This window comes from Leuresthes tenuis, unplaced genomic scaffold, assembly GCF_036924035.1.
Source record: "Leuresthes tenuis unplaced genomic scaffold, fLeuTen1.0.hap1 SCAF_18, whole genome shotgun sequence".
NCBI classification, from domain to species: Eukaryota; Metazoa; Chordata; class Actinopteri; order Atheriniformes; family Atherinopsidae; genus Leuresthes; species Leuresthes tenuis.
This window is the reverse complement of record NW_027325372.1, coordinates 10349624-10377497: the sequence shown is the minus strand read 5'-3', so window position 1 is coordinate 10377497 and position 27874 is coordinate 10349624. Positions and strand designations below refer to the sequence as shown.

General features: G+C 43.4%; 1 protein-coding gene across 3 annotated transcripts; it reads right to left on the bottom strand.

The window, feature by feature from the left end:
* Positions 1-126: 126 nt before the first annotated feature.
* kmt2ba (lysine (K)-specific methyltransferase 2Ba) lies at positions 127-27865 on the bottom strand. 3 transcript variants are annotated; one of them, XM_072370396.1, is made up of 36 exons: positions 27478-27865; positions 23340-24846; positions 22949-23115; positions 22333-22428; positions 21946-22102; positions 18887-19181; positions 16985-17046; positions 16594-16839; positions 16140-16249; positions 13562-14410; positions 12978-13091; positions 12727-12873; positions 12403-12495; positions 11077-11194; positions 10859-10972; positions 10356-10546; positions 10162-10266; positions 9861-9971; positions 9624-9700; positions 9316-9494; positions 9078-9145; positions 8853-8987; positions 8612-8770; positions 8358-8475; positions 8143-8221; positions 7773-7933; positions 7422-7583; positions 4856-7136; positions 4435-4554; positions 3989-4107; positions 3735-3857; positions 3350-3602; positions 3157-3267; positions 2963-3046; positions 2748-2877; positions 127-1796 (listed from the first exon to the last, which is right to left on the bottom strand). In XM_072370396.1, exons 1-36 carry the CDS (start codon positions 27781-27783, stop codon positions 1521-1523), a joined length of 9423 nt encoding a protein of 3140 aa, XP_072226497.1. In that variant the 5' UTR covers positions 27784-27865; the 3' UTR covers positions 127-1520. The 3 variants fall into 3 exon arrangements, with proteins under 3 accessions (XP_072226497.1, XP_072226499.1, XP_072226498.1); XM_072370398.1 differs by having other exon boundaries at positions 13562-13666; XM_072370397.1 differs by having other exon boundaries at positions 23340-24843.
* Positions 27866-27874: the final 9 nt, after the last annotated feature.

Below are 27874 nucleotides of genomic sequence, written 5' to 3'. Positions count from 1 at the left end.
TTGGAAGAGATCGTTGTGAAATTACTTCGATGTGAAAAAACTGCCATTTAAATCAATTTAACGGATGTGTGTGAGCACATTTATTTTAATTAATTCTAAAGAGTAAAAACACTTAGAAGGCAAAGCAAAGTTTAAACAAATTTTTATTGAACATAAATAAAAAAGGTGAAGGTAAAAAAATATTTTACAGGTTTAGAAATTTTTTGTACAACTATTTACAGGCAAGGATCCAGAGGTGAGCCAGAAGTAACATATTCCCATTTCAAATTGAATTAATGTTTCTAAAAGGAAAAAAAGGGGGGGGGGTAAGACTTCTATATACAACCAGTAGCTTAGTCGATGCCCAAGGAGAGTAAACGGGCGAAAAAAAGATGGCAAACTTCCATTCATAATAAGAGTTTGTGGTTGATATTATTGATTCCTTTTCATTTATCAGGATTAAATGATTACAAAGACTGAAACACGGGGAAGCAGTTGTTCATTAAAGGTTTTGTGTAATTAAATAAACACTTCATAACGACCTTGAGGTAGTACACCTGTGCCAGTCATGAACAGGAAGAAGAAGGTACAAATACCACTAAAAAAAAGGAAAATAAATCAACTTAGGATCATAAGCGTCATTCTTGTTAGTCAGCCTTCAGTTACAAACTACAGCGTAAAAGTTCAAACACATTTATTTCCATCACTTTGTTGAATATACATTTATTATTCAAATTTACAAAAAGATGTATAGGGAGTCGTGCAGAGCAAAGACCACTAGATTCGTGCTGAACCCTGCAACAAGAACGCTCCCCTCGTGAGCCTTAAAATACACAACACAAACAGAACAGATAGAGTACAGACTGTAATAGTTGGATAAAAGCATTCCGATCACAGCATCTCTGCTATTACAAATAAAATCAAAGCCTCAAACTTATTGAAGGAGGGAAAAACAGGTTGGGTGACTTAAAACTATCTTTTGGGGAGAAATGTCACCAGCACCTAAAACACTGGAGTCCCTGCTCACCAGAGTGAAGTTAAAATGTAGCTGCTCTACAATGTACACAAGGTGCTTTGAATCTAACGCGTTCACTTCGCATGAAAATGAACATGTGTCCTGCCTGCCTGAAGGTTGAGTCGAAGTAAGGTGCTGAATATATTCTCCTATTTGAGCTTGTATTTACAGACACTCTCACCAGCAGAGGAATGGATCCCTCTTCACACAGAAATGACTGCAATCAGGTTATACTTGTGTGCACCATTTGGAGGTGGTGGCGATTGCCCGTCTACGCCTACTTCCAGCAGCGTGGTATGACGGTGAGCCAGAAGGAAAATCCAGAACAAACTCATCGACTAGAAGTAGCAGTTCCCCAACCTTCGACATATCTGGTTTGTGTGACTGCTAGCAGAAGCATGAATAAACACGCTGCCCTCAACTCAGTGAGTCAAGTAATCTCCATGTCATGACTTCATCAATAGGACTGGCCTTCAGAATTTCATTCATTTAAATTCATTTGGGACGCTGGCGTGTGCGTGATGCTCTAGTTGAGGAAGCGACGGCACCGCCTCGCCCCGCAGTTGCAGTGCAGTTTGTTGTCGTCGTCCTCAATGGGGAACTTGTAGTCGTAGGTGAGCTCTTCGCCCCGGTAGATCTTCCTGAGGGCGAAGATGACGATGTGCTTGCGGCCGTCCACGTTGATGACACGGGAGTAGCAGTTCGGCTCGCACGAGTGGTTGATGAATCTGGCTGCGTTGCCTTGCATGGTCGCGTCCACCACGTCAAAGTCGTCGATGCGGAACATGTAGCAGCCGATGCCCTGATGTGAAACACCAAAACAGAGTCATTTTGACATGCATTTGGCACCTTTTAGCTGTGACCTTGAAATAAACCTCCAGTTTAATACTATTAATGGAGGCCACCTCTTCCTGCAAAAGCCAATTCACTGCATTTACTACACCTACTTTAGTAGCAGTTCAGTTTGGCTGCCGAGAAGCTGCCCAAGCAGGCTCATGCTTTACCTGCTTACTTTTCAATATCAACGCTCCACCCAGCTGAATGAAATGTGCGCCTCTTTCTCGTAGCTCACTAACAAGAATCCTGCTGCCTCACATGGCATCATTCTCCTAAGAATGTCTCCCACACCAACAATGTAACAAAGGGTTGCATCAGCATCTGGTGCAGGTGTAGATCAGCCGCCTTCACTTTGCAGCATTCCACACGGAGCCAAGTGTCCATTACCTCTCACTGTTTGCATCACAGCATGTAGCAAAGTCATTTTAACAAGCAACTCGGTTTGAGAAGTTAACATGCTGCTTTCTCAGCACGGTTCAGTGCACAAGGACAAAACTACAAAGAAAGTGGAATAATTCAAATGACAAAATACTGGTTTTCTTAACTGGAATGACGGGCCAGTCGTTCTTAACGTCTGTAGTGACCTATAGGGTTAGGCTAAATTCCATATTTTAATCTTGGGGCCCATTTTCTCCTTTATTTGCTTATAAAACACCGAGCGGCACACCACACCCATACTGAGTGAGAATGCCTGGTAAACAGCAGCAGCGTAACGACAAAGAGCGTCTTTATTTAGGACAAGATAAGAGTAGCGCCAGCCAGAAGGATGACCGTTACTTCGGCTGCAGCGGGTGCTTTAAGGGAGGTTTTCTTCTCCTATTTGACCAACATTATCATTTCATCAATTTGCAGCACAGCTAACCACACTTTTATTGTCCCACTCCCACAGAATCAGTCTGTGAAATCTCTCACTAACCTTGCCATCATAATATTTCTCCCGCTTATCAGTCAGGACAGAGCGAATGACTGTGCCCGCATACTCAATCACCATCTCTCCAGCCTCAATGTTCCGCTTGCAGAAAAGTCCACGGCCGTGAATTGCAGATCTACAAAGCGAAAGTTGGGAAATTTACTCGAGTTATTATGAAAATGACTTAAATCTCAGATTCTTGCTGCCTTTGTTGCCATTACCTGTAGACTCCGACTGCTTCTTTAGACGTTTTTTCCAGGTGTCTGAACCTCATTGCCATGGGAAGCTCGCTGTTTGTGGCTCGCCTGGTGAGGTGCAACACGACAAATTAGTGTTTTTTAACATGGACAAGTACACTCCTTTGGCAAATTCACATGTTGAGTCAGCAAAAGTGGTGCCGATTTAACCGACTCACCTGGAGGACTTCAGTGGGAATTCATCTTCATCTTCATCGAAGGGGCCAACCAGGTCAGGAAGTGCTCTGTGCTGTGATGCCAGGAAGTTGAACATATCGAATGTTGCTTTCCTAGTTAGAAAAAAAGAAATAATTAACTAGGTGTACACGTAAAAAACAAAAACTAAACGGATGTAAGCGAACGTGTCTGCACCGTGTGTGGACTTCAGTTCGCGCGCAGCCGCTCGGGTTAAGCGGAAGCTCTTCCTCAATGTCGTCACAGCGGTGGAATCGGAAGCGGTGGCGTTTGCAGTTGGCCGCGCCCTGCAGCTGCTCGAGCAGAAAGATGACGGCATCATGGACCACGCCGAGCACCCGCGGCCCGCTCATCACACCCAGAGGAAGCTGCTTCAGGTGGAAGCCTGCCCGAGCCTCAAGGACGCCCTCAATCACGGCGCGCCAGGCGACTGGGGAGGGGGGGCAGAGTTCAAGGATTTGAATAACTCAGACTGTTCTTCTTTAATGTGTTGAGAGCGAAACAGAGAAATATGAAACTTTTGTTCCACATAAAAAGCATATACACATAAACCAGCTCCTACCCTCTATGCTGTTTGCCTTTACGCTGAAGCCATCATCACTGGTGATTTCAAAGCGAAGGTGCGGCTGGTTCATGTACGTCTTCCTGTGTTTAAGTGCAGGTGCATCTTCTTCTGAGCTAAAACCTGTAGATTTAAACGAGCCACTTGTCAAAGATCAAATTTGAGATATTTTGAGAGGGAAGGATAGTATAATAATAATTACACAGAAAAAGAAAAGCCTAACTAACAAAATCATGAGATGCTGAGCTTCAAACCTGTATACGGGCCCCACTCAGAGAGATCTCCATGGCGAGCGCTGACCCACGTGTGTGTGCTACCCTGAGGGTGAGTGTTGGCTCGTGGGGATGTGGGTGGACTTCCAATCCGAGGACGCCTGAGCAGAAAAAACAGACGAGTTACAGAATAAATTAACGGGAACACAATGGTGGCTTTGAAGAAGGAGCAAAAACTTTAAATCAATGAGCATGTTCAATTTGAGTCACAAAAACAAGAAGTGCCATCAATATCCCAATATTCTTAGTGTTTTCTTCACCACTGTGCGAAATAAACCTGCCAAGAAATAAGTTAATGCATATAATTCTCTCATTTGACATAAACTCCATTTCTACTTTGCAAAAACTGAAACAACTTAGGATGTCAATAAAAGACAAATGATTAGAAGCAGGAGTTCTAAATGAGTTTCACTTTAAAATAAACTCACCTGCTGAGTGTAGGAGGTGGTGGAGCGGTTATTCTCAATGACTCGGGCTCAGAGATGTTCGCCTGGTCCAGATCGAAAACATCTTTGGTTGTTGGAGCTTTTATTCTAACACCGCTCACCCTGTAAACAGAACCAATATGCTGAATTTGACACGGTTTCTTCTTTTTCCAGCACACTCTGAACTGCTGAATGCTCTGGTTGGCTTGATGCTTGATGAACTCATTTCACACAGAGTGTTGTTGGTGATATTTTCTGAAGGTAGGCAATTCGGCAACTCCAAGGACAAAAGAGGCATTGTATTTTCACGCATTGTTGTTTAAAAGTTCTGGATGCATTTAAAAATTAGCCGAAAACCAGTATTTTTGGTACTTTTAAAACTAGTTTTAAGGTGCAATAAAGAGATTTTGAATCATTTTATTACCTGGCTTCCTGAACTTCCTCCAGCTCACTTGATGGATCCTTTAAAAAGTCTATCTTGGATTTCTTTCTGGAGGGCTTTTCAGACACTGAAGACACCCTTTTGACTCTAACTTGGTGGCGTGATGAAACCGGTGTTGGTTCATTAGAAAACCCACTCGGGGACTGTGAACATCCAACTGATGACTGATTGGAGTCTTCCACGACTGGAACCTGGGATGCTCTTTGCTGTCCGGCCTTTGGCAGCTGTGTGTTGCTGAGGATGATGGGCTTCGGCCTCTGTGTGTCGCGGTGAGTCGCCATTGCCTTGTCAATGATAGCCTGGGCTGTGCACTTGTCATTGTTGGAGAAACCAAGCAGAGGAACGGTTTGCACACTGATTGGTGCTGCAGGGTTTGGAGCAGTGGTGCTTTTCACAGGCAGCACCCTGAAAATGAATTTTCTCTCTGATGTTGTGTGGTTGCTGGCAGGAGCCACATTCAGGGCAGGAAGGCTGGGACGAGGCTTTATTATGACACGAGGGACGGTCTGATGCAGAGTGTTACCGCCGTGGAGAATTTTGGCAATGTGGCTAATTTTATTATAAGCAGGTGAGTTTGTTGAGAGTGTCTGAAAGGTGTTGGATCTCGGGTCTTTGATGAGAATCTGCCCCTGGCGGTTGACGAGCAGGACCTGACGGGCAGGAGCCTGCGGTGCAGGCGAGCTCGCTGCCTCAGAGCTCTGACCCACCGCTGCCTGCTGTTGCTGACCGTCTTGCTTGGAGTTGTCCAGGCGGATCGCGATGGTTTTGCCGCGTGTGGCACCTGGCTGAATGGGTAAAGCATTTAGGCCGTTGATTATGATAGGGGAGGTGACCGGGCGCGGGACTGCACAGAAAGTCGCAGGAGCGGCAGAAACGGGCCTGCTCTCTCCAACCTGTACGGGTCGAGGGCTCAAGGGGAGGGTAATTTTTGGCTGGTACTGAATTTTTGGTAACAGGCGCTTCGGGTTTGGTGCGGGCTGCTTTGTCTTCATTATGATTGTTTTCATCGGCGTTATGGGAGGTTTTATGGGCTCTGGAGAGTAATCAGGATCTTTCAAATCATCTTGAAATCCTTCAACTGAGTCAGCTGATGAGCTGCTGTCATCTCTGTCATCAGCTGCTCTCTGGTTTAAGGGTACAACAGAACCATCTTCAGCTGAAACAAAATTGCCTGTATCGGAATCCAAAAACACTTCGTTTTCAGAGGTTTGTATGTCTGAGGCCATTAGGACCTCCTCTTCCTGTAATGACAGGTCATTGTTGCCGTAACTCGAGTCCAGAATAATGGGGGGTGAACAACGCTCTTCAAATACTGGTTCACTTATTTGTTGCTCTGTGTTGGACTTTGGCACAGTGTAGATTGACTCCAGCCTCTTTAAAGCAACTGTCAGTTGTTTCGTAGGTGTATTATGATACGTGTGAATTTTTGATTCTTCATCAGCCACCTCGCTTTCGTCACTCTCAGACCCTCCGTCTGCCCCGTCTAACTGTGAGATCGACTGCGCTGAGGGAAGCTGAGCTGAGGCGTCAGAACCACCCGCTGCATCACACACCACTGTGCGTGAAAATTTCAAGTAATGGGCGGAGCTTTCATCTTCGGAGTCATTCTCTTGATTGCCTTCCTGCATTTGCACATCCTGCACTGCACTTTCCAACTCTCCTCTAACGCCATGAAGTGTGATATTCTCAGAGAGCAGAGCATCATCAAACTCCAGCTTGGTGTTCAGCATAGAATCCACTGCGTCGGTGTCAAACACAGTGTAGGGCAGCTCCTGAGACATCAGGTGGGAGACTTCATCCTCCAGGTTATCCGGAGCGAGTGAGATCCCATTTGTTGTAGCCACTGCTGCATCTTCAGCCTCAGATGATGCCAGGAAGTCTTGGGGAACCTCAGCAGACACTGGAGTTGTGATTTTGAAGTTTTGCCGCCCTTTTGGTGAATGATTAACAGCACCTTGTCGAGGTGAGAGCCCTGCAGAGATGCTGGAGTTGGATCGAGGAGGGGAGCTCCAGACCGGGGAGATGGAGTTTTGTCGTGAGAGAGGAGGAGAAGTTGTTCCAAGGTTTGATGATCTTGGAGGGGAGCTAAACAGGGCACATCTGGAGTGGCTGGTGCCACCAGAGCGAAGGGTCATCGGCACAGACGGGTTGCTCTCTGTTGGCGAGGAACTGCAGCGACTTCTTGATGAAAGCCTGCGAGGCCGGCGGGTGTCGTCGAGGTCTCTCAGAGTCAGGATGTGATGAGATTTGTGAGAAGCACACCCTGACAGCATCAAAGAAAAGAAAGTGAAGCTGCTGTTATTATTCTGAGCAAGGAAATGTTGAAATAAACCCCCTCTAATGAGGCTCACTGAAGCTCGGACTGTTAACATGTGCAGGCAGGCATGTGGATATGCATATCTATATATCTTGTGTGATCCATGTATCATTTATTCTTTCTCCTGATGCTGACGATTTTCCATTTTGTTCAAATGTAAGACGACAGCTAGTTGTAACTACAACTGTATCTATCAACTGTCTCAACACATGAAGAAAAAATTCCACTTACCGGGAGATGGGAGAGGACGAGATGATCCTCCTGCTGGTCTCCTGGTCTGCGTGTGACCAGGACTTTTAGATCCAGGTGTGTTGTGTGCTATAGAGTTGGGCGATGGGGTCGTGGACTTTACCGGGCTGGATGTGCAGCTTAAACGATCTGGGGACTCCACATCTGGCCAAAACAAAATTGTATGCAAATATCTAAATATCTGATACCACAGTGCGACAAATCATCAAACAATCCCAAGCAATCAAAGGCAATCTAAAGCTAAAGAGAGACATTTTCATGAAGAACAGGCCAATGTTTTACGTCTTAAGCTGCTTTCAGCTTTGTTTTGGACTTCTGTGAAATTGCGCTCACCTCTGTGACGGCTTGGACTGTGGACTATGGTGTGGTTCTCTTCTTTGTCCCACCTCGGGTCTCGTTCCTCACCAGGGAGAGGTGTGCTCACTTCTGTCACCTTACAGGTGTACCTGCAGCGTCTCCGGGGGTCCACGGTGCTCCAGTACAACCGAGAGCATCTAGACAGTGATGAAAGGAGAAAAGTGTTGCAGAGGATTTAGGTTTTCTAGAGTAAAATGTCAGGATATTTGAATAAGCTTATGCATTTGTGATACAAAATTCAAACAAGATATGCAGATGGCACAGCAAAAAAACTTAAAATCTGTTCAACTAGTTTAAAAAAACAAAAACAAATCTGTTAGACAAAGCATAGAGAATGAGCACTTACTGATAACCAACAGGATACAGCATCCTCCCATTTGATGAGAGCTCTGATAATACACCGAGTTTCTGAATCTGCAGAGAGCCTGGGAAAGTTTGGGAAACAAACAAAAAAAACAACAACCAAGGAGTTCAGGATGCTGTGATCTATAACAGTAATATTGTATCCAAATGTCCTGTAAAGGTGCTTAAACCAACAACATAAAACACTGATATTCTTACCTATCGTCATGTTAATGGATTCTGGCTCGAGACCTGTGAGAAACTTTCTTCTGAGATTAATCCCCTCAAAGTCCACATACACTCGTCGAGGGACTTCAAACCCTTTCCCTGACACAATCTGGAAGGTGTTGTTAAACCATCAGTTATATGGACGGAACACAAGCACAAGTGTGCAATTTGAATGTTGCTTTCAACTCAAAATATACACTTCTAGGTGTAATAAATAAAAAAATGTGAGAGGCTTGTCTGCACACCTTAGCACTGACAAGATCCCGGTGCTCGTCACAGTACACCTTCCTGTCCTTCTGGAACACGCAGTTATCGGCGCGAGCACACATGAAGTGAAAATTGCTCTGGCAGGTGGCGAGACAGCAGCCCACTGTGGCTCCTGACTGCCCACAACGGTCACAACGCTGGAGAAGATAAAAGAAAAGAGTTCCATCAGTTTCAGCACTCTATGACCCCCATGCAGTTCCTTCTGCGATCGTAACTTACCAAATGGCGCCCCCTGGAGACAGCACTGTGCACTTGTAGTAGAGCACTATCCTGCTCGTAGACCTCAGCAGACCACAGGCAACAGTTTACATGGGCCCACTCATTCTGCCCCAAGTACAACAGCCGTCCTGCTTCCTATCAGAACAACGTCCCAGTTATAAGTGAACTGTAGAGAGAAGCCTTTTTATACTGACAAGCAAAAAAAATTGTAAATTTTAAACTCACTCTGGGAGCAGCGTCTCCATATTGTTGGCACAGCGCACACTGCCTCATATCTTCAGTCTTGGTGGACTCTGGAGGAGCAAAGGAACGCATCTCTTAAACTTGAGAATGTAAAATGACAAAATAACTTATTTTTGCCCAAGCAAAATGCGACAGCTGAAGAGATGCGATTTATCTGCAGCCGTTTGGACTTCATCACATTCCTCAGCACACATGACATGGACTACAATAGTCTCCATACCTTGCGAGTACCGAGGGAGGACTTGTGATGCGCCAAACTGCTGTGCAGTGACTGAAGACAGTGTATAGTCAGCCTGCATCTGTGGGCCTCTGGACTGCTTGGGCTGGAACGTTCTCTCCAGCCACTGAGCATAGCTGTGCTCCTTCGAAGGTGGAAGGACCGCCTCGGGGAGCATGCCACTAAGAGTAGTGACAAAAGACATTTTCAAGACTGAATATTCACCTACAACTACACTATTAACGCTCGATTACACATAACGAGGGAATGAGCGACGCGTTGAGGGTTCATATTTGGTTGGGCATACTCACCTCGGGAAATCTTCAGAGAATGAGCTCCACTTTTTGAGAAGGCATGCAGGATACCAACTGAAAACCCGCTTCATCACCTGTTACAAATGAAAAATCTTTCTGATATGGAGCTCCATGTTACAGTCTGCCAAAGCAGAGACGGTGTCATAATAAAAGTAGATTTTTTTCAATGGAAAATGAAGGGGTTCCTAAAAATAAACTCAATTGTCAGAGAACAGCAGGGAGAGGGAAGCTCACTTGGACATAGTGTGCTCTGGACTGAATGGTCAGTCTTTGATCCTCAGGGAGAAGCTCCTCTTCCTTCAACCGTTTCCTCATCACAGCTGTAACATCCGTATGAAAGGCTTTCTGAGTGAGCAAAAACACACAAAAATAGCAAAGGTCTCAGTCTGGATCATCTCTCAGGCTTCACAACAGGTTCAAAGTGGAGAGCCTTCGGACACAAACTGATATCACTTTCTCCTAGCTTTAGTTTGTTTTTTACAACATTTATTACATATATAGTACATTAGCAGGTAGTGAAAGATAATCTACTCACTATTGAGGTGTAGCCGTCCCCTCTAACCTTCCTCTCCACAGCCTGTAGATCACAGGCAGGTTGTCTGTGTTCCTTAACAGATGGCGTCACGTTTGTTTCCCGACACTGAAACACAGCAAAAACCATCACAAAACAACATCAAAAGATTAATATAAGTGCTTTCAAATATTTCTACATCACCTGTGGCGGCTTACCATTTTACAGACAAGGAGATGCTGAGTGTTGCTGGAGGAGAGGAGGTCAGCAAGCACCTCCTCCAGCCCGCCCATCAGCTTGCTCTGCAGTCCCTCCTTCAAGCTGCTGTACTGACTTTGCTGCTGTCTGCAGGGTGAACAGGTGAAATCCACCTTTGCCGGCTGACATGACAGCAGCCCAAAAAGGTCCTCTGCAAACACGAAACATGATCGACGTGAGATTTGCTTCTAGATTGCAATATTTCTCAGATGTTATACATTTTGGTTGGCATTTCTTTGACAGCGCGGCCGTTTCATTGGGTTAAATGTAAGCAAATCGCTCAAACGATGACTAAATCCAGTTGCAAATAGTGCATTAACATTTGAGGGCATCTGATGATCGTCTCTTTGGGAGCATAATGTATGAAACTTGTTTTGTATTTAAGTATTTAACACTGATGTCAAATTGTAACATTTACTGGTTAGAATGAAATCTGGAGATGAAATGAATGAGTGGTGCTCACCCGAAAGTCCTTCACAGCTGTAATGAATCCAATGGCTGCACTTTGAACACTGAATCATCTGTGAGGGTTGGCTGCTGTTTTCGTAGCACTTGTGGCAGACAGTGCAGAAATGTCCTGATATAAAGTAAACGCACATTTGAGTTGCACTGTCTACGTCTAGCGCCAAACATTTCAAAACAGATACTTAGGCAGCTTCTGACTAAGTCTTCAGCCGTCACCTTTCTTGTGGAGAGAGGTGCAGTCAGGACAGAGGTCCTGCTCGTGGTTCCAGGCCAGGTCCCATGTCTTTCCAGGAGTCACTCCGCAGCTCTTACAACGAATACAGGTCATGCAGACCTGCACAAATACAACAATGACACAATAAAAGAAGCATCCGTGATGTATGTGATCTCCACATTTAATCATAGAATTTTCTCTCAATATTGCAGAAACTAAGCAGGTTTAATGTGCCTTTATGTAATGGACATATACAAAATAGTCTGAGTTCAGACTTTAAAGACGTGCACACAGTAGGTATTCACGCCACACACATTGCTGGACTTTATGGAAGAATGGCCGGAGTTCACTTTATCTTTAATGCAATACTTAATATGATCTTGAGCTTAATTGGCTACTCGTCTCCCCCAAAGATGTAGGGCGTAACACGACTGCCATAAAAATAAATCCCCGTGTGAACCTTGCACATGTACAGCCATAGACATGAAATTGTTGTCATGTTGAAGCGAGAACAAAGGAGCCCATGAAAAGCCCACAAAAATGTCAAGCAACCGTAAAGCTAAACAGAAACTCAAGCTGCGAACTGTGGAATCTCAACTGCCAGGCGCTCCAGGATAGTTTCAGGCCCAGGAATGTGAAAAACAAAGGTCAACATACTTCAAGACGAGTCAGACGCGCATAGTTTCAAAGTTCACAAACTTCTCGTGTGTTGCTTTAAGAATAAGAAGAAAAAAGAAAAGGGGACTAGATAGTCTGAGGAGGCTAAAATAGAGCCGTTTGGACAGAGGGGCATACAGTGTGTGGTGTATATCACCCTCACAGCCCAACGTGGTGGCAGCAGGATGCTTATCAATGTTTTGGGTCAAAATTAAGGAAATCGTGCTAAAGACAGTCAAATTCTTGAGGTAAACTTCTCAGTCTTCAAGAGAGCTGAGACTGGGACGGAGGTTATGCTTCTACACCCGAATGATTTAAGGGGAATCATTTAAATGTCCTGGAGTGAATTAGTTGGAGAGAATCTGTGGTATGGCTTAAATAACACCAGCGAAAACTGTCCAGCTTGATGGGGACGGAGCGCTTTTGTGCCGAGAAATGGTCAAAATTCCCAGTGGCTGGATTTGACACATACCAGAGAGTTGATGCTGTAATTGCTGCACGACAGGGCCCTACTCTAAAAATGCATTACAATTTAAAATGTCAGGTGCTGTTGATCAAATGATACAACCCTTTTAAATCCAGGTTATAAGGCAACAAAATGGGGAAAATCTCAAAGAAGGTAATAACTTTCACAAGGCACTTGTATACTTTAAGACTACTAAAGCATTTACCCAGGGCATACTGCAGTTTATAGGCTTTGGGTATGTCGGTCCGAGGCAGGAAGGGTGGTAGCAGGTTTGGCATCTCCTGCACTGCAACACCGGCTACAGAGGTAAAAGAAACAAACACAAATGATCAATTATGGCTTTATCTGTAAGGTGAATATCTTCACAAGCACGTCTACCCCTTTGTTATCAGGTCAGAGATTTATCATGATTCCAAACAGTATTAAGAAATAAAAATAGATATGAGAAACAGCAGCCCAAATAATTCTCCCAAGTGACTCCCAAGCAATGAATTGAAAACATGCATATACATTTTACTCTCCAACACACCTTTGTGCTCTTGCTTCGACGACCACACACGTGACAGAATTTGCAGCGCCTGCAACACCAGTTCTCCTTGGACTCCTCTTGTGGACACTCATCAGGTGTGAGGCAGAAACTGTGGAAAGGCTCACAGCAGATCTGGCAGAATATCATCTGATGGAAATAAGAGACATAGTTAGAAAAAAAAAACCTAAAAATGACCAGCATTGGAAAGCTTCCACTTGGACTAATGAAGCTTTGTTCGAGGGCTGAGGTACCTCGTGTCTTCCTTTAGTGGCGCAGAGCAGGCAGACGGGCTGTGGAGTGGTTGGGACTGAGGTGAGGACGCTGAGGCCCCCCATTAGCCAAACATTTTGGACAGCACAGTCCTCCTGGTAGACGCATGGCAAAGAAATCAAAGGTTTTCAAAGGTTCTTCTCTGTTAGCTTTATGCTGCTAGTTCGTAGCTCAAATGCAAAACATGCAGCTTCGTAACTGTTACCAGTGACTCTTTGTCATATTGTAATGCTAAACATGTACCCGACTCCAGTTTGCAGTAACAGCATTCAAAGAGTGACATGAAGCAAAAAGGGTTTTCAAGCCAGAAAGATACCAGCATTTCTATCCCGAGCCCCTTACAGTACAGTCCCTTTACTTCCAATAAACATGACGGTAAAAGTCTTTATATTTATAATCTATGTTCAACTGAGTTTTTCTTGCAGAGACTGAGCAACGTTTGCCTTTACAAAGATTCCTCTGTAAACGGGACACTGATGCTGAAAAGCAACATGCAATCATCGTATACACGGACGGGTGAGATGACACAACAAAACTGCAGACCGACTCTTGTGCAAAGACTCACCTTGAAGTCTACACGGATCTTGTGCTTGTTCTGCAACAGGCCCTTTTGGGGAAATCCGTTAGTTAACCCCGTCAGGGTGTTCACTGATGCACACTCTGCAGGATTCTGGGAATGAAGGAGATAGTGTGGGTCAGTTGCTGGACAGCTTTGCAGCACTGTCTCTTTTACAGAAGAGTCCTCCTCGTCCTCTTCAGGCTGCTTTCCACGAGTGTCCTCCTGCTCCTCTTGCTCGACCTCCTGTAATTCTGTGCGTGGACTGACGCTCTGTGGGGGCCCCGGTACAACCTTGCACACAGTTTTATCTGCGTTAGCTCGGCCCGTCTCCGTCAGATCGCCTGGGTGCTTCACCTCAGACTCTGCGTGTCCCTGAGAACACACGTGTGGCGAAGCCTCCGCCATAGCTGGCTGCAGTATGGACTGCGGATGTTGAGGTGATGATGATGGGATAGATTTGTTCAAGTGCGAGGCCAGAGGCTGGGGCAAACGATGCAAACGTAACACGAGAAATTTCTGAGGAGAGTCTGTACTTTGATGGGATGAAAGTGGAGAAGTGGGATGCTTTTCAGGCTGAGACAATTCTGGAGCAGAATTTGTTACGGGACATGATGATTGTGAGATAGCAGGCTGCGTTAAAGGCTGGGAAAATGTTGCATTGGGCTGTGCAATACACTGATCCATACAAGGAGGCGACTGCCACGGCAACGACAAAGTGGCAGACTGCAGGATATAATCAGGCAGACGGTGTAAATGTATTTGTAGCTGCTTCTGCAGCTTCGGCATTGGGCTCCCGGACGGTCCGGATTCAGGGAAAGTTTCTCTGGGCTCCGTCTCCTCCGTGTTCTCCTGAGCCTGTGGAGGAGGGCACTGCCTAAGCCAACCAGCAAGACGGGTTCCAAAGTTACACGAATACTAGTGACATGCAGAGGCGACGACCGGCGGCAGCCAAAGGGACAGGAAAGGGAAGACGCACTACAACGATCAGCATAATGTGTTAGCAAAGAATAAGAATTAAAAAGCTAAAGGAGAATTAAACAAATGCATTCAGCAGCAGCACTCAAACAGGTCACTGGTATGTTGTTGAACTAAACAACACTGTTTACATATCTGGTATATAAGCCGTTCATTCAAATGGAAACAAAAAAGGAGGAAAGAAAAAGAAGTAACAGGACTTTTCATAAATGATGGATTTATAAACTCCTACAACTCCACTTACAAAAAGAATTTCTGTTCACACCGTGTAGAGAGCTCAAAATATGCCTCATCTGCTTATTTATATCCAGAAAAATCCAGAGGAGTACATGAAAATAGCCACAGTTACATAATTGTGCAGGTCAGCTGTGCCATGTGTTCCGCGCTACTGTAACCCACACAACTGCAACCAATCAGCACACTGTTCAGTGCCTTCATTTGGACACGATAACCGGACTGAACCAGCGATGCCCGTATGCACGCCAGCAAAACTTACATGGAGATAAACGTGTTTTAAAGGGGTAATTAGGAACTTCAAAGCATAACAAAAAAATTAAGTGTAATGCAAGGGAGGGGGTGGGGGCAACCAATTCAAGGCAGAGCAACAAGCTTTGACAAGAGGACTGTGATGTAGTTTCAAGAGTGAAAAGTCTGATTAGTCGAGAGCTTTTTGAAGAAGCTAGAATAAGCGGAAGCAAAGAGTCACAGCCCACAAAACAGCTAAGCCAAACCTTGTTGAGAAATGACTGAACAAACAGCTTTTCAAATATGGAAGTCAGATGTGTGAGGAGGCAAAGTGGCCATTTCTTTTCAAACTGTTTCCTTATCAGTTGAACTGAGCTGAACAAGACAATGTTGTTATTAGTTTACACCAACTTAGAGGAAACAGCTCATCGTTCCGTGTCGGTCCCGTTAACATGAAGTCCCTTCGTGGAGTCTCCAGAATCCAAAACAGTCACAATAAAATCACATAACATCCCTTTTCCTCTTAAAGCAGGACGTTGCTGATCTCAAATTCATCACCAGGAGTTTCATGGACAACAATAAAGTTAGCCGAAAGCACATAATGTCATAACTGCCTCAAAGAAAAAGCCATGCCACCATGCTGCAACGAAAAAACAAATCACAACCTACACAGCTCTACAACTTCAAGTCATTAACTAGATTAGGTACATGCAAGGTGCTCGATGTGAAGCTTAAAGTCAGAAGAGAGGGCAGGCAAGGCTGAGTTTAAAAGGTTATTAGTTGTTGTAGTTACTCATTCAAACGGGTCTTTGAACTGAAAATAGTGAAAACCGAGTGAGACGCAGTCCTGGGTAATGATGTATTCTTTGGAAATAATTTGGGTGGTTCAAAAAAAAAAAAAAACACTTGTAAATTTATTGATTAAATTAAAAATTTGTTTTAGAAGGAAATAATGGCAACAAGTGTTTGCATTACTTAATATCAATAAAAACTAAGTAATAATAATAATAAAAAAGAACTTACTACTAAATGTGGAGGAATTTTGCTGATCAAAACAACAGTTTCCAAAAATACCTTTTGACCCAGGCTTGAGTAGGTGGTACATACAAAAAAAGGAGGAGGAAAACCTGATCGATGTTTTTACCTTGTAAGCTCTCGGTCTGCTGCCAGAACCTTTGGAGAACAGCCGCCGATGCTTGACCGCCTCGGTCGGGGCGTCGTCCGGCAGCGAGACGCCATCTTGAGGAGCGACATCTCCAAAAACATAAAACAGAAACCTAAGAAACTCTTCTTCTTCCAAAGGATTTCAAACAGAAAACAAACTGCTGGGTCAAACTATCATTGCCATGAGGAGTTCTGCAGAGAACTGGAATATATTAAACTCAGCTTTTAGAGGGTTTTAAAGCCTTGTGATTAGATTTTTTTAAGAGAATAATTATTTTTCCTACATCTCTTTTAAATTAAATGTGTGTGAAAATGAAAAAACATGCTGGAGCCAGTTAAACTACGACAGCTTTGAACCTTTGACGGGTTCAAAGCTTCACGCGGCTCATATTTAAGGTCAGCGATAAGTAAAGACGCACTAAGTGGTCTGTTACCTTGGCTGAAAGCAGCAGCTACATTTGGCTTGACAGTCAATTTATCCGACTTATCCTCTTCCATTTCTTCCTCCTCCTCCTCCTCAGACTCAGATCTAAGCAGGCTGCTGTAGGAGCGCGGTTTGATGTTACGCAGGGACTGCTTCCTGATTCCGGGCGCCATCGAGGACGACCCTTCTCCGGCGTCTTCAAGGGTCCACTTAGCATCAGAGCCTGACACGGAGCCGGGGTACCGCCTCTCCTGGACTGGAAAAAACAAAGGAGTCTCATGATTAATTACGACCCATGTCTTTAGCTCCACTGATCATTCATAACTTATTGAAATGACTCAAACCGTTTGGTCAAACTAAATTAGAAATGTGCAACCTGAGATAAGAGGGCAGATACATACCTTTCAGCTGTTTTAAAGTGCGATTCATCTTTGCTTTCTCAATCCGATCACACTTCCTGTATCTGAGGGCAGAAGAAATTGCAAAATGTAAACATATGTCTGAGGTAAACCTTCTGTGTAGCCATCTACAAATGTGTTGAACTATAAGAGTCAACTTGCCTTCATTAACAGGATTGTTTAAAATGTGTTACTGGAAAGAAATAAAAAGTATTTTCATGTTTCAGGTACAAAAATATCTAAACAGTATTTTAGGTACAAATGAACCATTAGAGAGCTTGTTTTAGCAGAGCAGAGCTTGGTTTTAGTGTAAAGATTTGATCATTTTCTCTAAACATGCTGGCTGGATTAAGTGAATGGCCCGTTTACAGAGAAATGGTTTGAGCTTTTCATTCGAGTTGGTATCAAAACTGAAAACAGGAGGAACTGCAAGCCTCGCTCTGCCCAAAGAGACGACAAGAACTCAAAGCATCTGGCTAAAAAGCAGTCTGACATAAACCCCCTGCCCTTTATGAGTTTTAGAGATGCAAGTAGGTGGGCATGTTGCCTTTGGACAAAGCCGAGCTATCAGTGTCTCCCTTTTTGCTGGCTTTATGCCAAGTTAAACTACTCTAAGAGGCTGTTTGATAGATACAGACCATCTCTGGTAAAAAAATAAAAACAAAAAAAGGCAATCATTTTGTATGAAAAGGTCAAACTGTCCCATTAAACTAATGACAAGTGATGTTACTTTGAATGTTAAGGCCTGTACTACAAAGCAAGATTATTGGTTTAGCAAGGTATGGGAAACAAAGTCTGAGTTGTTTAAAGTGTCACGAAGCTATTTTTAACCAGGTTTAGATCACCATGGTAACTTATTTCATTTGCTCTGAGGTGGTTACCGTTCAGAGTTTCTGATTAATGCACCATCCTGTTGTTGATGATGTGCCAAACGGTAAAATCAGACTCAATTACATTTAATGGTTCACATAACAAAGAACCATTAAATCTAAGCTGATGCCAGACATTAGAGCCCAATAGAAATGACCGACTGGTGGATGTAGAGCAACAGCTCGTCGTCAAAAGTGATCAAATAGTTGCTATCCTTAATTAAATATAAACTTGTCTGACAAGAATTGTTAAATTAAACATTACGTTAAACAGCGCATTACATAGGAGGCCTTTTTAGCTGTACTCACTCCACTATTAAGTCCATTCTGCTGATGCTGGATCCAACACTGATCAGAAGATGAATTGATCTTCATGTCCAAACTATCCAACAAAATCTACTTCACTCTGATTTGGTTTGAGATCCAAGAGGATTTCCATGTTCTAAACTACTTAGATGACATAAATGAAATATTCTTAATAAACTACACTAAGTCACAGTTAAGCTACCTTAGAACAGCTACATGCAGTATATAGCTTACTTATTAGCGCAACTTTTTTTTAATTCTTCTCCCCTCTCCGTTGGTTCAACCCGCTGTTTCATAACATGTCAGGGGATTGGTGGTGAAAGTCTGGGTTTACAAACCAGATCAGAACCGCTGTCGTGCTGCCCGTCACACCCGATTCAGGCTTTAGGTTTTGTTGAGGCAGCTAACAAAGCAAACCTGGCTGTGTTGAACTTGCTTTGTAGTACATCCCTCTACTTAACGACAACACACGGGAGTTTAGGTGTACCACAGATAACAATCTGATACACGGCGTTGCCTCTACTTGCCCAAAATACATTTTCATTACATTAGTAGAAAAATTCCTGCTTCAAACATTCAGATACTGCCGGCTCCTCCTCTGAGAACTCGCAAACATATCCAATGACTTTTATTGACTAGATCGTCATTAAAAGCTCATCGGTGAGTTAAAAACAAACAAACAAACAAAAAAAAGCTCATGCAATGTAGAAATCACGGCCCGTTTACTTACATGCAGCACTGCCTCTTGGTGTTGGGCCCCCCAAACTTGGGTTTATCCAAACAGTTGATGCACTTTGCACAGTCGTCCTCAACTGAGCAGCCTCTGCAGCTCCCACAGCGCCGGGAACGGACTCCTCCGGGTATATACTGACTCAGTACTCTCCTCCTTCTGATCTTATGGCCCTTTCCCCTCCCCCGCCTCCTGCGCTGGATGCTTTCCTGCGAGACAACCCACTGGGCTCTCCCCTGATCAGAGATGTCATCATCGTCATCATCATCATCATCATCATCATCATCTGCCACATCTGCGGGCGAGACACGGAGAGGATGGGTAACACAGCCAGCGCACATCTGAGTCAGCATCGTGGATATTTGATGCATTTACTGGACTTTTGTCCAGCGTGTAAGCTTGAGTCCTGTGGCTATGTTACTGTTGGCTGCCTGAAGAAATGAGCCTATGATGAAGTTAGGTGGCTGATGAAAAAACCAGAGTCTCCACAAAATCCATCACTGGTGGAAACTACAACTGAGCTTTTTTTTTTTCAATCTTGATGACTTCTTGCTGATTCCCCCAGTGGTGTTGTTCCAGTTGTAAACTGGCACAAAGCTACTTCACAGTGAACAAAAATAAATAAATATATATATAAATATGTGACTCAGATGGTTACAATCTTAAATTAGATAATGCATCTGGAATAATATTGAGCAAGGATCACTTTTTTTTTTTTTTTGCTTTCTGCACTAGATGTGTTGAGTGAGTCTATTTGTCAAACAGCACTTCCTCACCTCATACTGAGTGATGCTCACTTGACCAGTGTTGGGTATAGCTTTCCAACAGCGGTGGCTAATCTGTGTGTGACAAAAGATATTTTTGCTGGCAAATAATTTAGTTTAAAAATAAAAATAAAAAAGCATTTCTTTCTTTTTTTTCTTTCTTTCTTTTTGCTCAGTGTGTTAAATTGGCCAAAAGCTGACAAAATGGAGCTTTTACTCTTTTTAAAGTATATTTTTGTGCACATAACTAGATGATTGGCGGTGTTTTCTTACACCACGCTCACAGAGCAGCTTTGTCTCACAAGAAAATACCATAAATTAACTTAAATCAAGTGAACATTATTTAAATATTCTTAATAAAATAAGTCATAGTTAAGCTACCTTGGAACAGTTACATGCAGCTTATTCATTAAAAAAACCCTGATGGCAGCACAGGTTAAAATATGCTGGGTTTTTAGACACGTGCAGGCTATGGTTTGGTAACTCGGCTACTGTCTGAATCCACTGCAGGTTGTGTGTCTCTTGGCAGTTCATGAATTTCCCCCTTTTTTTTCTTCTTACAAAATGGGAACAAACTAAAACAAAACAAACAAACAAAAACAACAACCAACTATAGAGCATTTAGGTTTTGCACGGTTGTTAATCACATATCTGTTTAATCTGAGGCTGCGTGTAGGCGTTGTTCATCCTGACCGATTCCTTTTCAAGTCACATCGTTTTTGTTTAAAACTGGACAAAATATTGAAGCTGAAGGCCCAGAGCAGTCCTGAAGAGGTGATTTTTGTCTTTGCAAAAAAAAAAACCCAAACACCACTTACCCTGCACACACACCTTTACAAATATACTAGCAGGAGTTGGTCGCTAGGCTTGGAAAAGGAACTCTGTCCAATTGGCACTGACTGAATTACATCGGTACTAAAAAGGTAATGTTCAGTGAAACTGTGCCAAATGTTAGTAGCTAAGAGCACAGAGATAGGCAAGAGATGAGCTCTCAGGTTAATGAAAGCTAAAGAGATTCATTTATCCATTCCGGCAACAAATTGATGTTCCATTTCTGGAGCTGTGGACGTCGGCCAGACACCGCACAGAACTGCTTTCAATCAACTGCGAACAATCAGTCTCCTCTAAGATTTTTTTTTAAACTGAATTTTTTGTGGCAAGTTTAAGGTGAATACCGTAAGTTCTGAAAATATATCAACTTTATAGCCTGCGAGGACACCTTTCAAGTGAAACCTGTGCTCAAAAGGCAAAGCCAGATGTTGGAAAGAGAGAAAAATACGTTTAACATTTCTTTGCGATTCTCTAGAGCCAAAATGATGGTGCAGACGAGGAGAAAGAAGCTCTTATGTATGAAAAATAATACAATAATTATATAATCACACTTATATATAATAAACATGACCAGTGGGATTCCACCACAAACGATGCCGGAAATTGTAAATCAAAGATGTCGTTTCTCACAAGTGAATAAACAAAACATCCGTGTGTGTGTGTGTGGTGTCTATATTCAGCGAATGTTTAGTCATTTCTCAGCTAACAGATACAGAGGAACTAATTCATTTTTGTGTAATAAAACTCCTGAAAACTGGACCTGGATGAACGTCAGAAAATGAACGGACAGAAGAAACACAGCACACTTTATAAGCTCTAAAAGTTGTTTTTTTCCCTCCTAAAATCTCATAGCTAGCAGCGGTGACGCTTTGGAGGTCTGTTGGTGTGGCCGAACAACGACAGACTGCTGCAGAAAAACTCTTTAAATGATAAAAACATGAAACAGACTCCCCACCATCAGATTTTAAAGAAATGTGCTAAAAGTAAAGGACGACGAAATATGATGAAATTCATATTTTAAAAAATGTTTTGAGAAACCTAAACACCACTTATAGTGTGAATAAAATGAGTCCACTTGTTTGTGATCTGTCCTTTGTGTTGTTTTTAGTGTTTTTGGGCATTTCAACCACATAGAAAGCAGGGAGGAGGAGTTAAATACTGAATAGAAACACCAGAAGCTTCAACAACAGCTCCAACTGCTGCCGTCCTTCTTGTATGTACTGATACACTTTGCATGGACAAGAACATGAACATTTAAATACTAAATTATATTTGTTACCTCTGAAAATAAATCCCCCTGCACATGCAATGAATCACATGGTGCACGAGTGTCTTTTACTCACCATGTAAAATCTACAGCGTGTTCATTCTGTGAAATGTCTCGATCGCCATGTAAATATTTATGAATGATAATTATTCATCCATTTCATTTGAAAGAAAGTTGCAGAAGGAGATGAACCGTACCTTCTGCTGTGGAGGAAAAGGTGATGCCCTCCCTCTCGTGAAGCGGCAGAGCGCTGAGTCTGGGAATATCATCTGGCACCATGGCACGAGGCTGCCCCAAAGCCACCGCCGCTGCCCGGCACACGTGTTTGATCCTCGGACCGCCAAGCGGCTGCTCCTGCACACGAAGGCACGGATTAAAAACTGGGACATGGAAAATGTGTGGATGATGACAAGTCAAATAAATGAGCATCCAATCTAGTCTTATTGCGATTTCAGTGATATATGCCGACATTAAACTAAATGAATACGTCTTTACTGTTCGTCTGTCTGTGTTGACAGGTCGTGTAATTTGCTCATTTTGACTGTTTCTCCCCAAATAAAGCTGGACTGAGCTGAAAACATTACCTGCGGACCCAAGTCTTTTGGAGTCAGACCAACTCTCCTCCTTCTCCTCCTCCTCCTCCTTCCACTCACTGGCGTTTGTGATTCTTTAGAGCCCAACTATCGATCCAAACAAGGAAAAAAAAAACAAAACAACAAGCTTGTGTGTATGAGATGTAATTAAATCATTGCATTACAACACTTTTCTCACTAATTAATCGAGCCGAGTGTTAGGCAAAACAAATGGTGCCAATGCAAATCTTATTTCACCGTTATTTTGGTGAAAGTCACGCATCAGTTTGACAGTCGTTAGCAGCTTGTATTTGGTTCAATAGTACCGGTCAGTACACAGAGATTATCTCACAAAAATAGCTGCATTTGGGCAAATATTTCCAATTAATAGGGTTGTTTTTAAACTATGTCTGTAGTAATTTGCAGATTTTTTTTTCTCCAGAAGTGCACATCACATCCTTCCAAGTCAGGAAAAAGAGAATTTTGTTTTTTCAGCTTTAATGCTCATCTTCAACAGAGTAAAGCAACAAGAAAAAATCCGATTCAGTGTCACTGAAAGTTCTAAACACCTGTCTGAAAAATGTGGATGGAATAATTCTAATGAGCCTTTATAGTAACCATTTCTTACCTGCGACAACTTGAGCTGCTTCTGCTGATCGATTTTGATGAGCTGAACTTTTGCTTTCTTCAGCAGGTGGAGCATCCTCTTATTAGCTCCACTGAGACCGATCCGGTGGCTGGGCCCACTGACTTCCAGTGTCTCACCAACGTCATCAATCAGGCCTGCTGCTTCTTCTGCGCCACATAGCAAGAAAAACACAAGATAAGAACAAAACAACTAGTCAGACACATCCATGGAAGAGACGCCTGTAAACCAAACAGAAATACAGGAAATGTCTGTCTTCTTCTGAGTGAATCTGTCTGATGATGCAAATCAAACTCAACTCCACTGTGTAGCTCCTATAAAGAGAAGTCTGTATTTTCAGCAAGCACAAACAAAAAAACTAAATAACTCTTACTGTTATTGCCTGAATCTTCTGACTTGATTCGCAACGACGATTCCACGTCAGCGTTCACCACCACAGCAAGTTTCCTGACAACTCCGGGAGAGTCCAGTTCCTCCATCATGAGCTTGGGCCTCCGTCTCTTCCTGACATGAGAGGTCAAGCTGTCGCCATGATGCGAGTCCTCCTGAAAGTTAGACTGACCTTTCTTTTTCGCCGCCAGTTTTAAGGTGAGTTTCTTGAGGTTCTTGTAGATCTCTACGTGGCTCGCTCCCGGACTTGGTCCCGATGAGATTTTTGGGACACCAGACGGGCTGTAAAATTCAGACATGGAGTCCATGTCTAACGGCTGCGAGTTGCCACTATAACCCGACTCATTCAGCGATGCACCAGATTTCCCGTCATCTCTTTGCTTAGTTTTCAGCCATGTTGACAGAGAGCCCTTTGGAAAGGGAATCATCTCCTCATCCAGGAACCTCTTTGGAGTTTTGATAACACGGGAGGACCGTCCACTCGTAACAGTCGTAGAGGGATTGTTGTTGGAGCTCTGGTGTTCTTGCTCAGAAATCGAGCTTGGCTCTTCCTCCGATGGGGCGGGATTCTGACCTTGGATCTGTGGCTCATTCCCATCCTGCACTGCTGTGGGTGGAAGGGGCTCTGGTTCGTAGGTGTAAAAAACTCGCCTTGTGCGAACTCTTCCGAGTTTTGGGTATTTAATACCTGGAACGCCCGTCGATGGCTTTCGCTTGTACCCAAACAAAGATTTGCGGTGGTGTCTTTTGTGCGCTCTTTTTTCGGAGGACTCTGAAGCTTTGCACTCGAGGGGCATCGCCGCCTCTTCTCCGCTCTGGGCGCCGGCCTCAGCTCCGGCCTCAGGTGAGGCACCCATACCTTTTGCAGTTCTCTTCCTCTGGCGTTTGTGAAAGGACGTAAACGACAGAGCGACCGCTCGAGATGTGCGCCTGGAGTGGCCGACACGAAAACCACTCGCACCCTTTGCAGATCCCTGTGTTTGAGACTTATCTGCGTCCGAGTCCTCTGACACCTCACCTTCTTCTTTAACTCTTTTTTGAGCTTTTTCTGCTGCAGGAGCGCTCGCCAGCTTCTCTTGGTGCTTGCTGCCCCCAGCTGATGTGGCGGCCGTTTGGTTTTGCGTTGTTTTTCCTGCTTTGCTAACAACATGAACGGATGCCGTACTGCCGTGTGTACCTGAGGCCTGTTTGTCTGAATGTTTGGCTTTTGCAGGGAGAGCCACCTGTTTGTCATGCACCTTTGGCAATTCTTTGTTTTTTTCCAGGCTCTCTTGAACATCCTCTTCTTCTTTAGAAACTCTTGCTATGATTTTCCCAACAAGAGCCGATTTTGGGGTCTTGGGAATAATTTTTCCAATAAGAGGCTTTGCTACTGCCAGCGGATCTGACGCCTGAGGGGTCTTGGTTTGGCCGACAGGCGAATGAGGGACGGCAGCTGAGGTTTTCTGAGGACGAACTCTTGTGGTTCCAAATCCAGAAAAATCTTCCTCCTATAGGAAAAACAAAGTCAAATCTTTATGTCAGTAAAAAAAAAACAAAAAAAAAACATTTGGACGTGTTGGAAGGAGGAAAGTTGTGCAAGTTGTGGGACATGCAGCTACATTTTCATGACTGACTATTAAGAAGACTGTTTTTTTTTTGTAACATTAAAATCAAATGTATTATAAATTCTAATAAGATTAGTTAAAAATGTGCAGAATAAAATGTGAATTTATACATTTTCTTATTATTACTAAAATGCAATTATTAAAGAGTTGGCTTATCAAGGTGGGTGGCGCTAGCTCTACAGCTAAAGAAGGTGCGATTAATACAAAATAAACAGTGACTCACAATGATTTATCTAGTTTTTTTTAATCTGCTGAGAAAACCTAAATGGAGCCATGAAACTGAGAAACAACACAACTGAGAATAGTTCTGATAACAGCACGTGTACGTGGCATGATTTGTGTGTTCCATCACACACTCCTGGAGGCCCTCTCCACGGAACAGAGCACACCCTCTTTCAGTTACAAGTTTTCATGTATGAACACAAAAGATTATCATCTTGCCATTATTGGGTCTTGAAACGGTTAAATACAACCTCAGATCAAACACCAATACATGATGTAGCAAAGTGTGTATTTATCTATTTTGACAAACTGAGCCAAAATATATCTTTAGTTAAATAAATAACGACAAAGTGCAATATAATCACTTGATGCTGTAAATGTGATCTATTTTCATCGATTTACGCCATAATTATATTGTTCATTTTATTTGTTATGACCCGATCTGTAAAACTTCAGAAATTCAAGACAAGCCTTCTCACAATAAAGATGAGGAAAAGCACAGCTGCTTCACTGGTGTTCTGTTTCGAGTCTCTCAGGTTTCTTCCAAGTATGACTGGGTGTGAGCGTTTAAGTGAGTTAAAACGCAATTCATGCTTCCACAGTTGATTTTGAGTTTTGTGTGAGTCATTACTGTGTTCCTCATTTGACTATCAGGAATTTGACCATCAGAAACTATGTTTCAGCATCAGAAAACATACTGTCTATTCTCTTATTCCAGTCTTGCATCAGTAGTTTTGATGCAGCACATAAAATACCTATGATATATATATATATATATATGCGTGTTATTTATAAACCAAGGAGCTTGCATGCGTTTATTTTCCAATTACACGTGTCACAATATTATTTAAATGACAAATGCGAATTAATGGAAATACACACAAAAACCATTACACAGAACTCAGAATTCAGGCACTTTTCTACCTTGTTAGATCAAAAAAAGGCAGTGTTACTTTAATTTACTCACATCCATCTTGAAATTTAAGAAACTTTGCACTGATCGGTGAAAACTCTTGAATAATAAATATTCCACTCCACTGCAGAGCAGATGAGAGTGTGGTGCTGCCTTTGAGTAGCATCCGCCAGCGTCAGCATGAGCCATGTGACTGTTACAGTCCACTCCAAACGGATTGCATCAGTGGAGTCTTACTGATGTCAGATATTAAAGCTCCTACTTGGGAGGTTAAATAATATGATTAGATCCAATATGGCAGTGGATCATTTTCATCATCCCCACCTTGCGGGAGCTAAAGAGGGCGCACTGTAGCAGTAAACAGTACTGAAAATATGATCACAATATAACACATCTGAGCGCTTACACAATAACTTTTGTTTAAAAGACAGATTTAAAGTTCATGTGAATTACAAGTTAAATACAAGCTGATGTAATATATTGACTGCGAAGAATAAACTGAAGCAAACCTGTATGACAACTATGGCCTACAGTGAACATAGCATCAATTCATTCTGCCCAAGCAGGCAAACATAATTTTCACTTTGCAGAGTCTTTGATGCAAAAACAACGCAACAACAGGAAAACCCCTATTTAGATTTGTTTTATTGGCTTCATATTTAAGTGGACGACACCAACTCAGCGTTAAGAAGATATTGAGACATTTGTATTGCATGGTTTAGCTGTCTTAATGTAACGTTGGCTTCCCTTCCTGTTGCTTTCTACGTTAAAAACACCGAGTGGTCAGCTGACAACAGCTCCAACGTGGAGAGTGTAATCCCCTACTTCGCTGCAGCGACGTTTTTTTCCTTTTTTTCTTCACACGACAAGATTAGCGGTCAGAGGTTGTAAGAACTGGGTGGGAACTTCAACTCGCCAAACCATGTCAGGGGGGAACAAACAAAGACATTTAATGGTTTCCACAACAAAACGCACTGACGGGTGTGATCGTACCGCCAAAGTTTCCGCCTTGGGTGCTTTTCATGCACACGGGCTCAGCTGGGTAGTCGCTTCTCTTTCCGCTGCAACTTAAGAGCATCGATTCTGCACATTTCACACCAGAGTGTGAGCTTTTAGTTTAATTGTGCAGCAATACTCAGACTACAGATACTCTCCTCTCAACCTATCTGAGGCATACCCTGCAGACAAACGACTAACTACTATTCAAGCGCTGGGTTTGTGTCTGCAAGCTACTCGTCGCGAACAAGCAGTATGTCTACTCAACTGTTCTTTGTGAGTAACAACCAGATACAATACTATCGTTCATTTGAGCAAACCGTGTTTATTCGGCACGGTAATCGTGCTGTTTCTATCTAGCTACTATGCTAGTGTTAGCTTACCTCTTCACTGTTGCTGGAGTCAAACCCCACATCTCTCTGCCGCCTGTGCTTCTCCGCCACCCCGAGCAGGCGCAGCAGGGACGGATCCTCGCTTAACGCTAGGCCGATGTTTACGGGCCTCGGCCCTCCGATAGCCAGCTCACCGTCGTCCGAGCCCAATCTTCCGCGTCTAGTCCGTTTCTCCGACCGCAGCCTGCTGCGAGCCGCGCACGGCCGGCCCGGGAACCGAGCCCGAGCTGGTGGTGCTTGACTGCTCAAGCCCGCCGCGGTAGAGATAGATGGTAATCCGCCTCCCGAGGCCGCCATTATTTACTACAACAACACGGACGGCTCGCTGACAGAGGGTAACTGCAGCGATGCGAGAGGCAAGATGGACTGCTCCGAGGCAAAGGCGCGA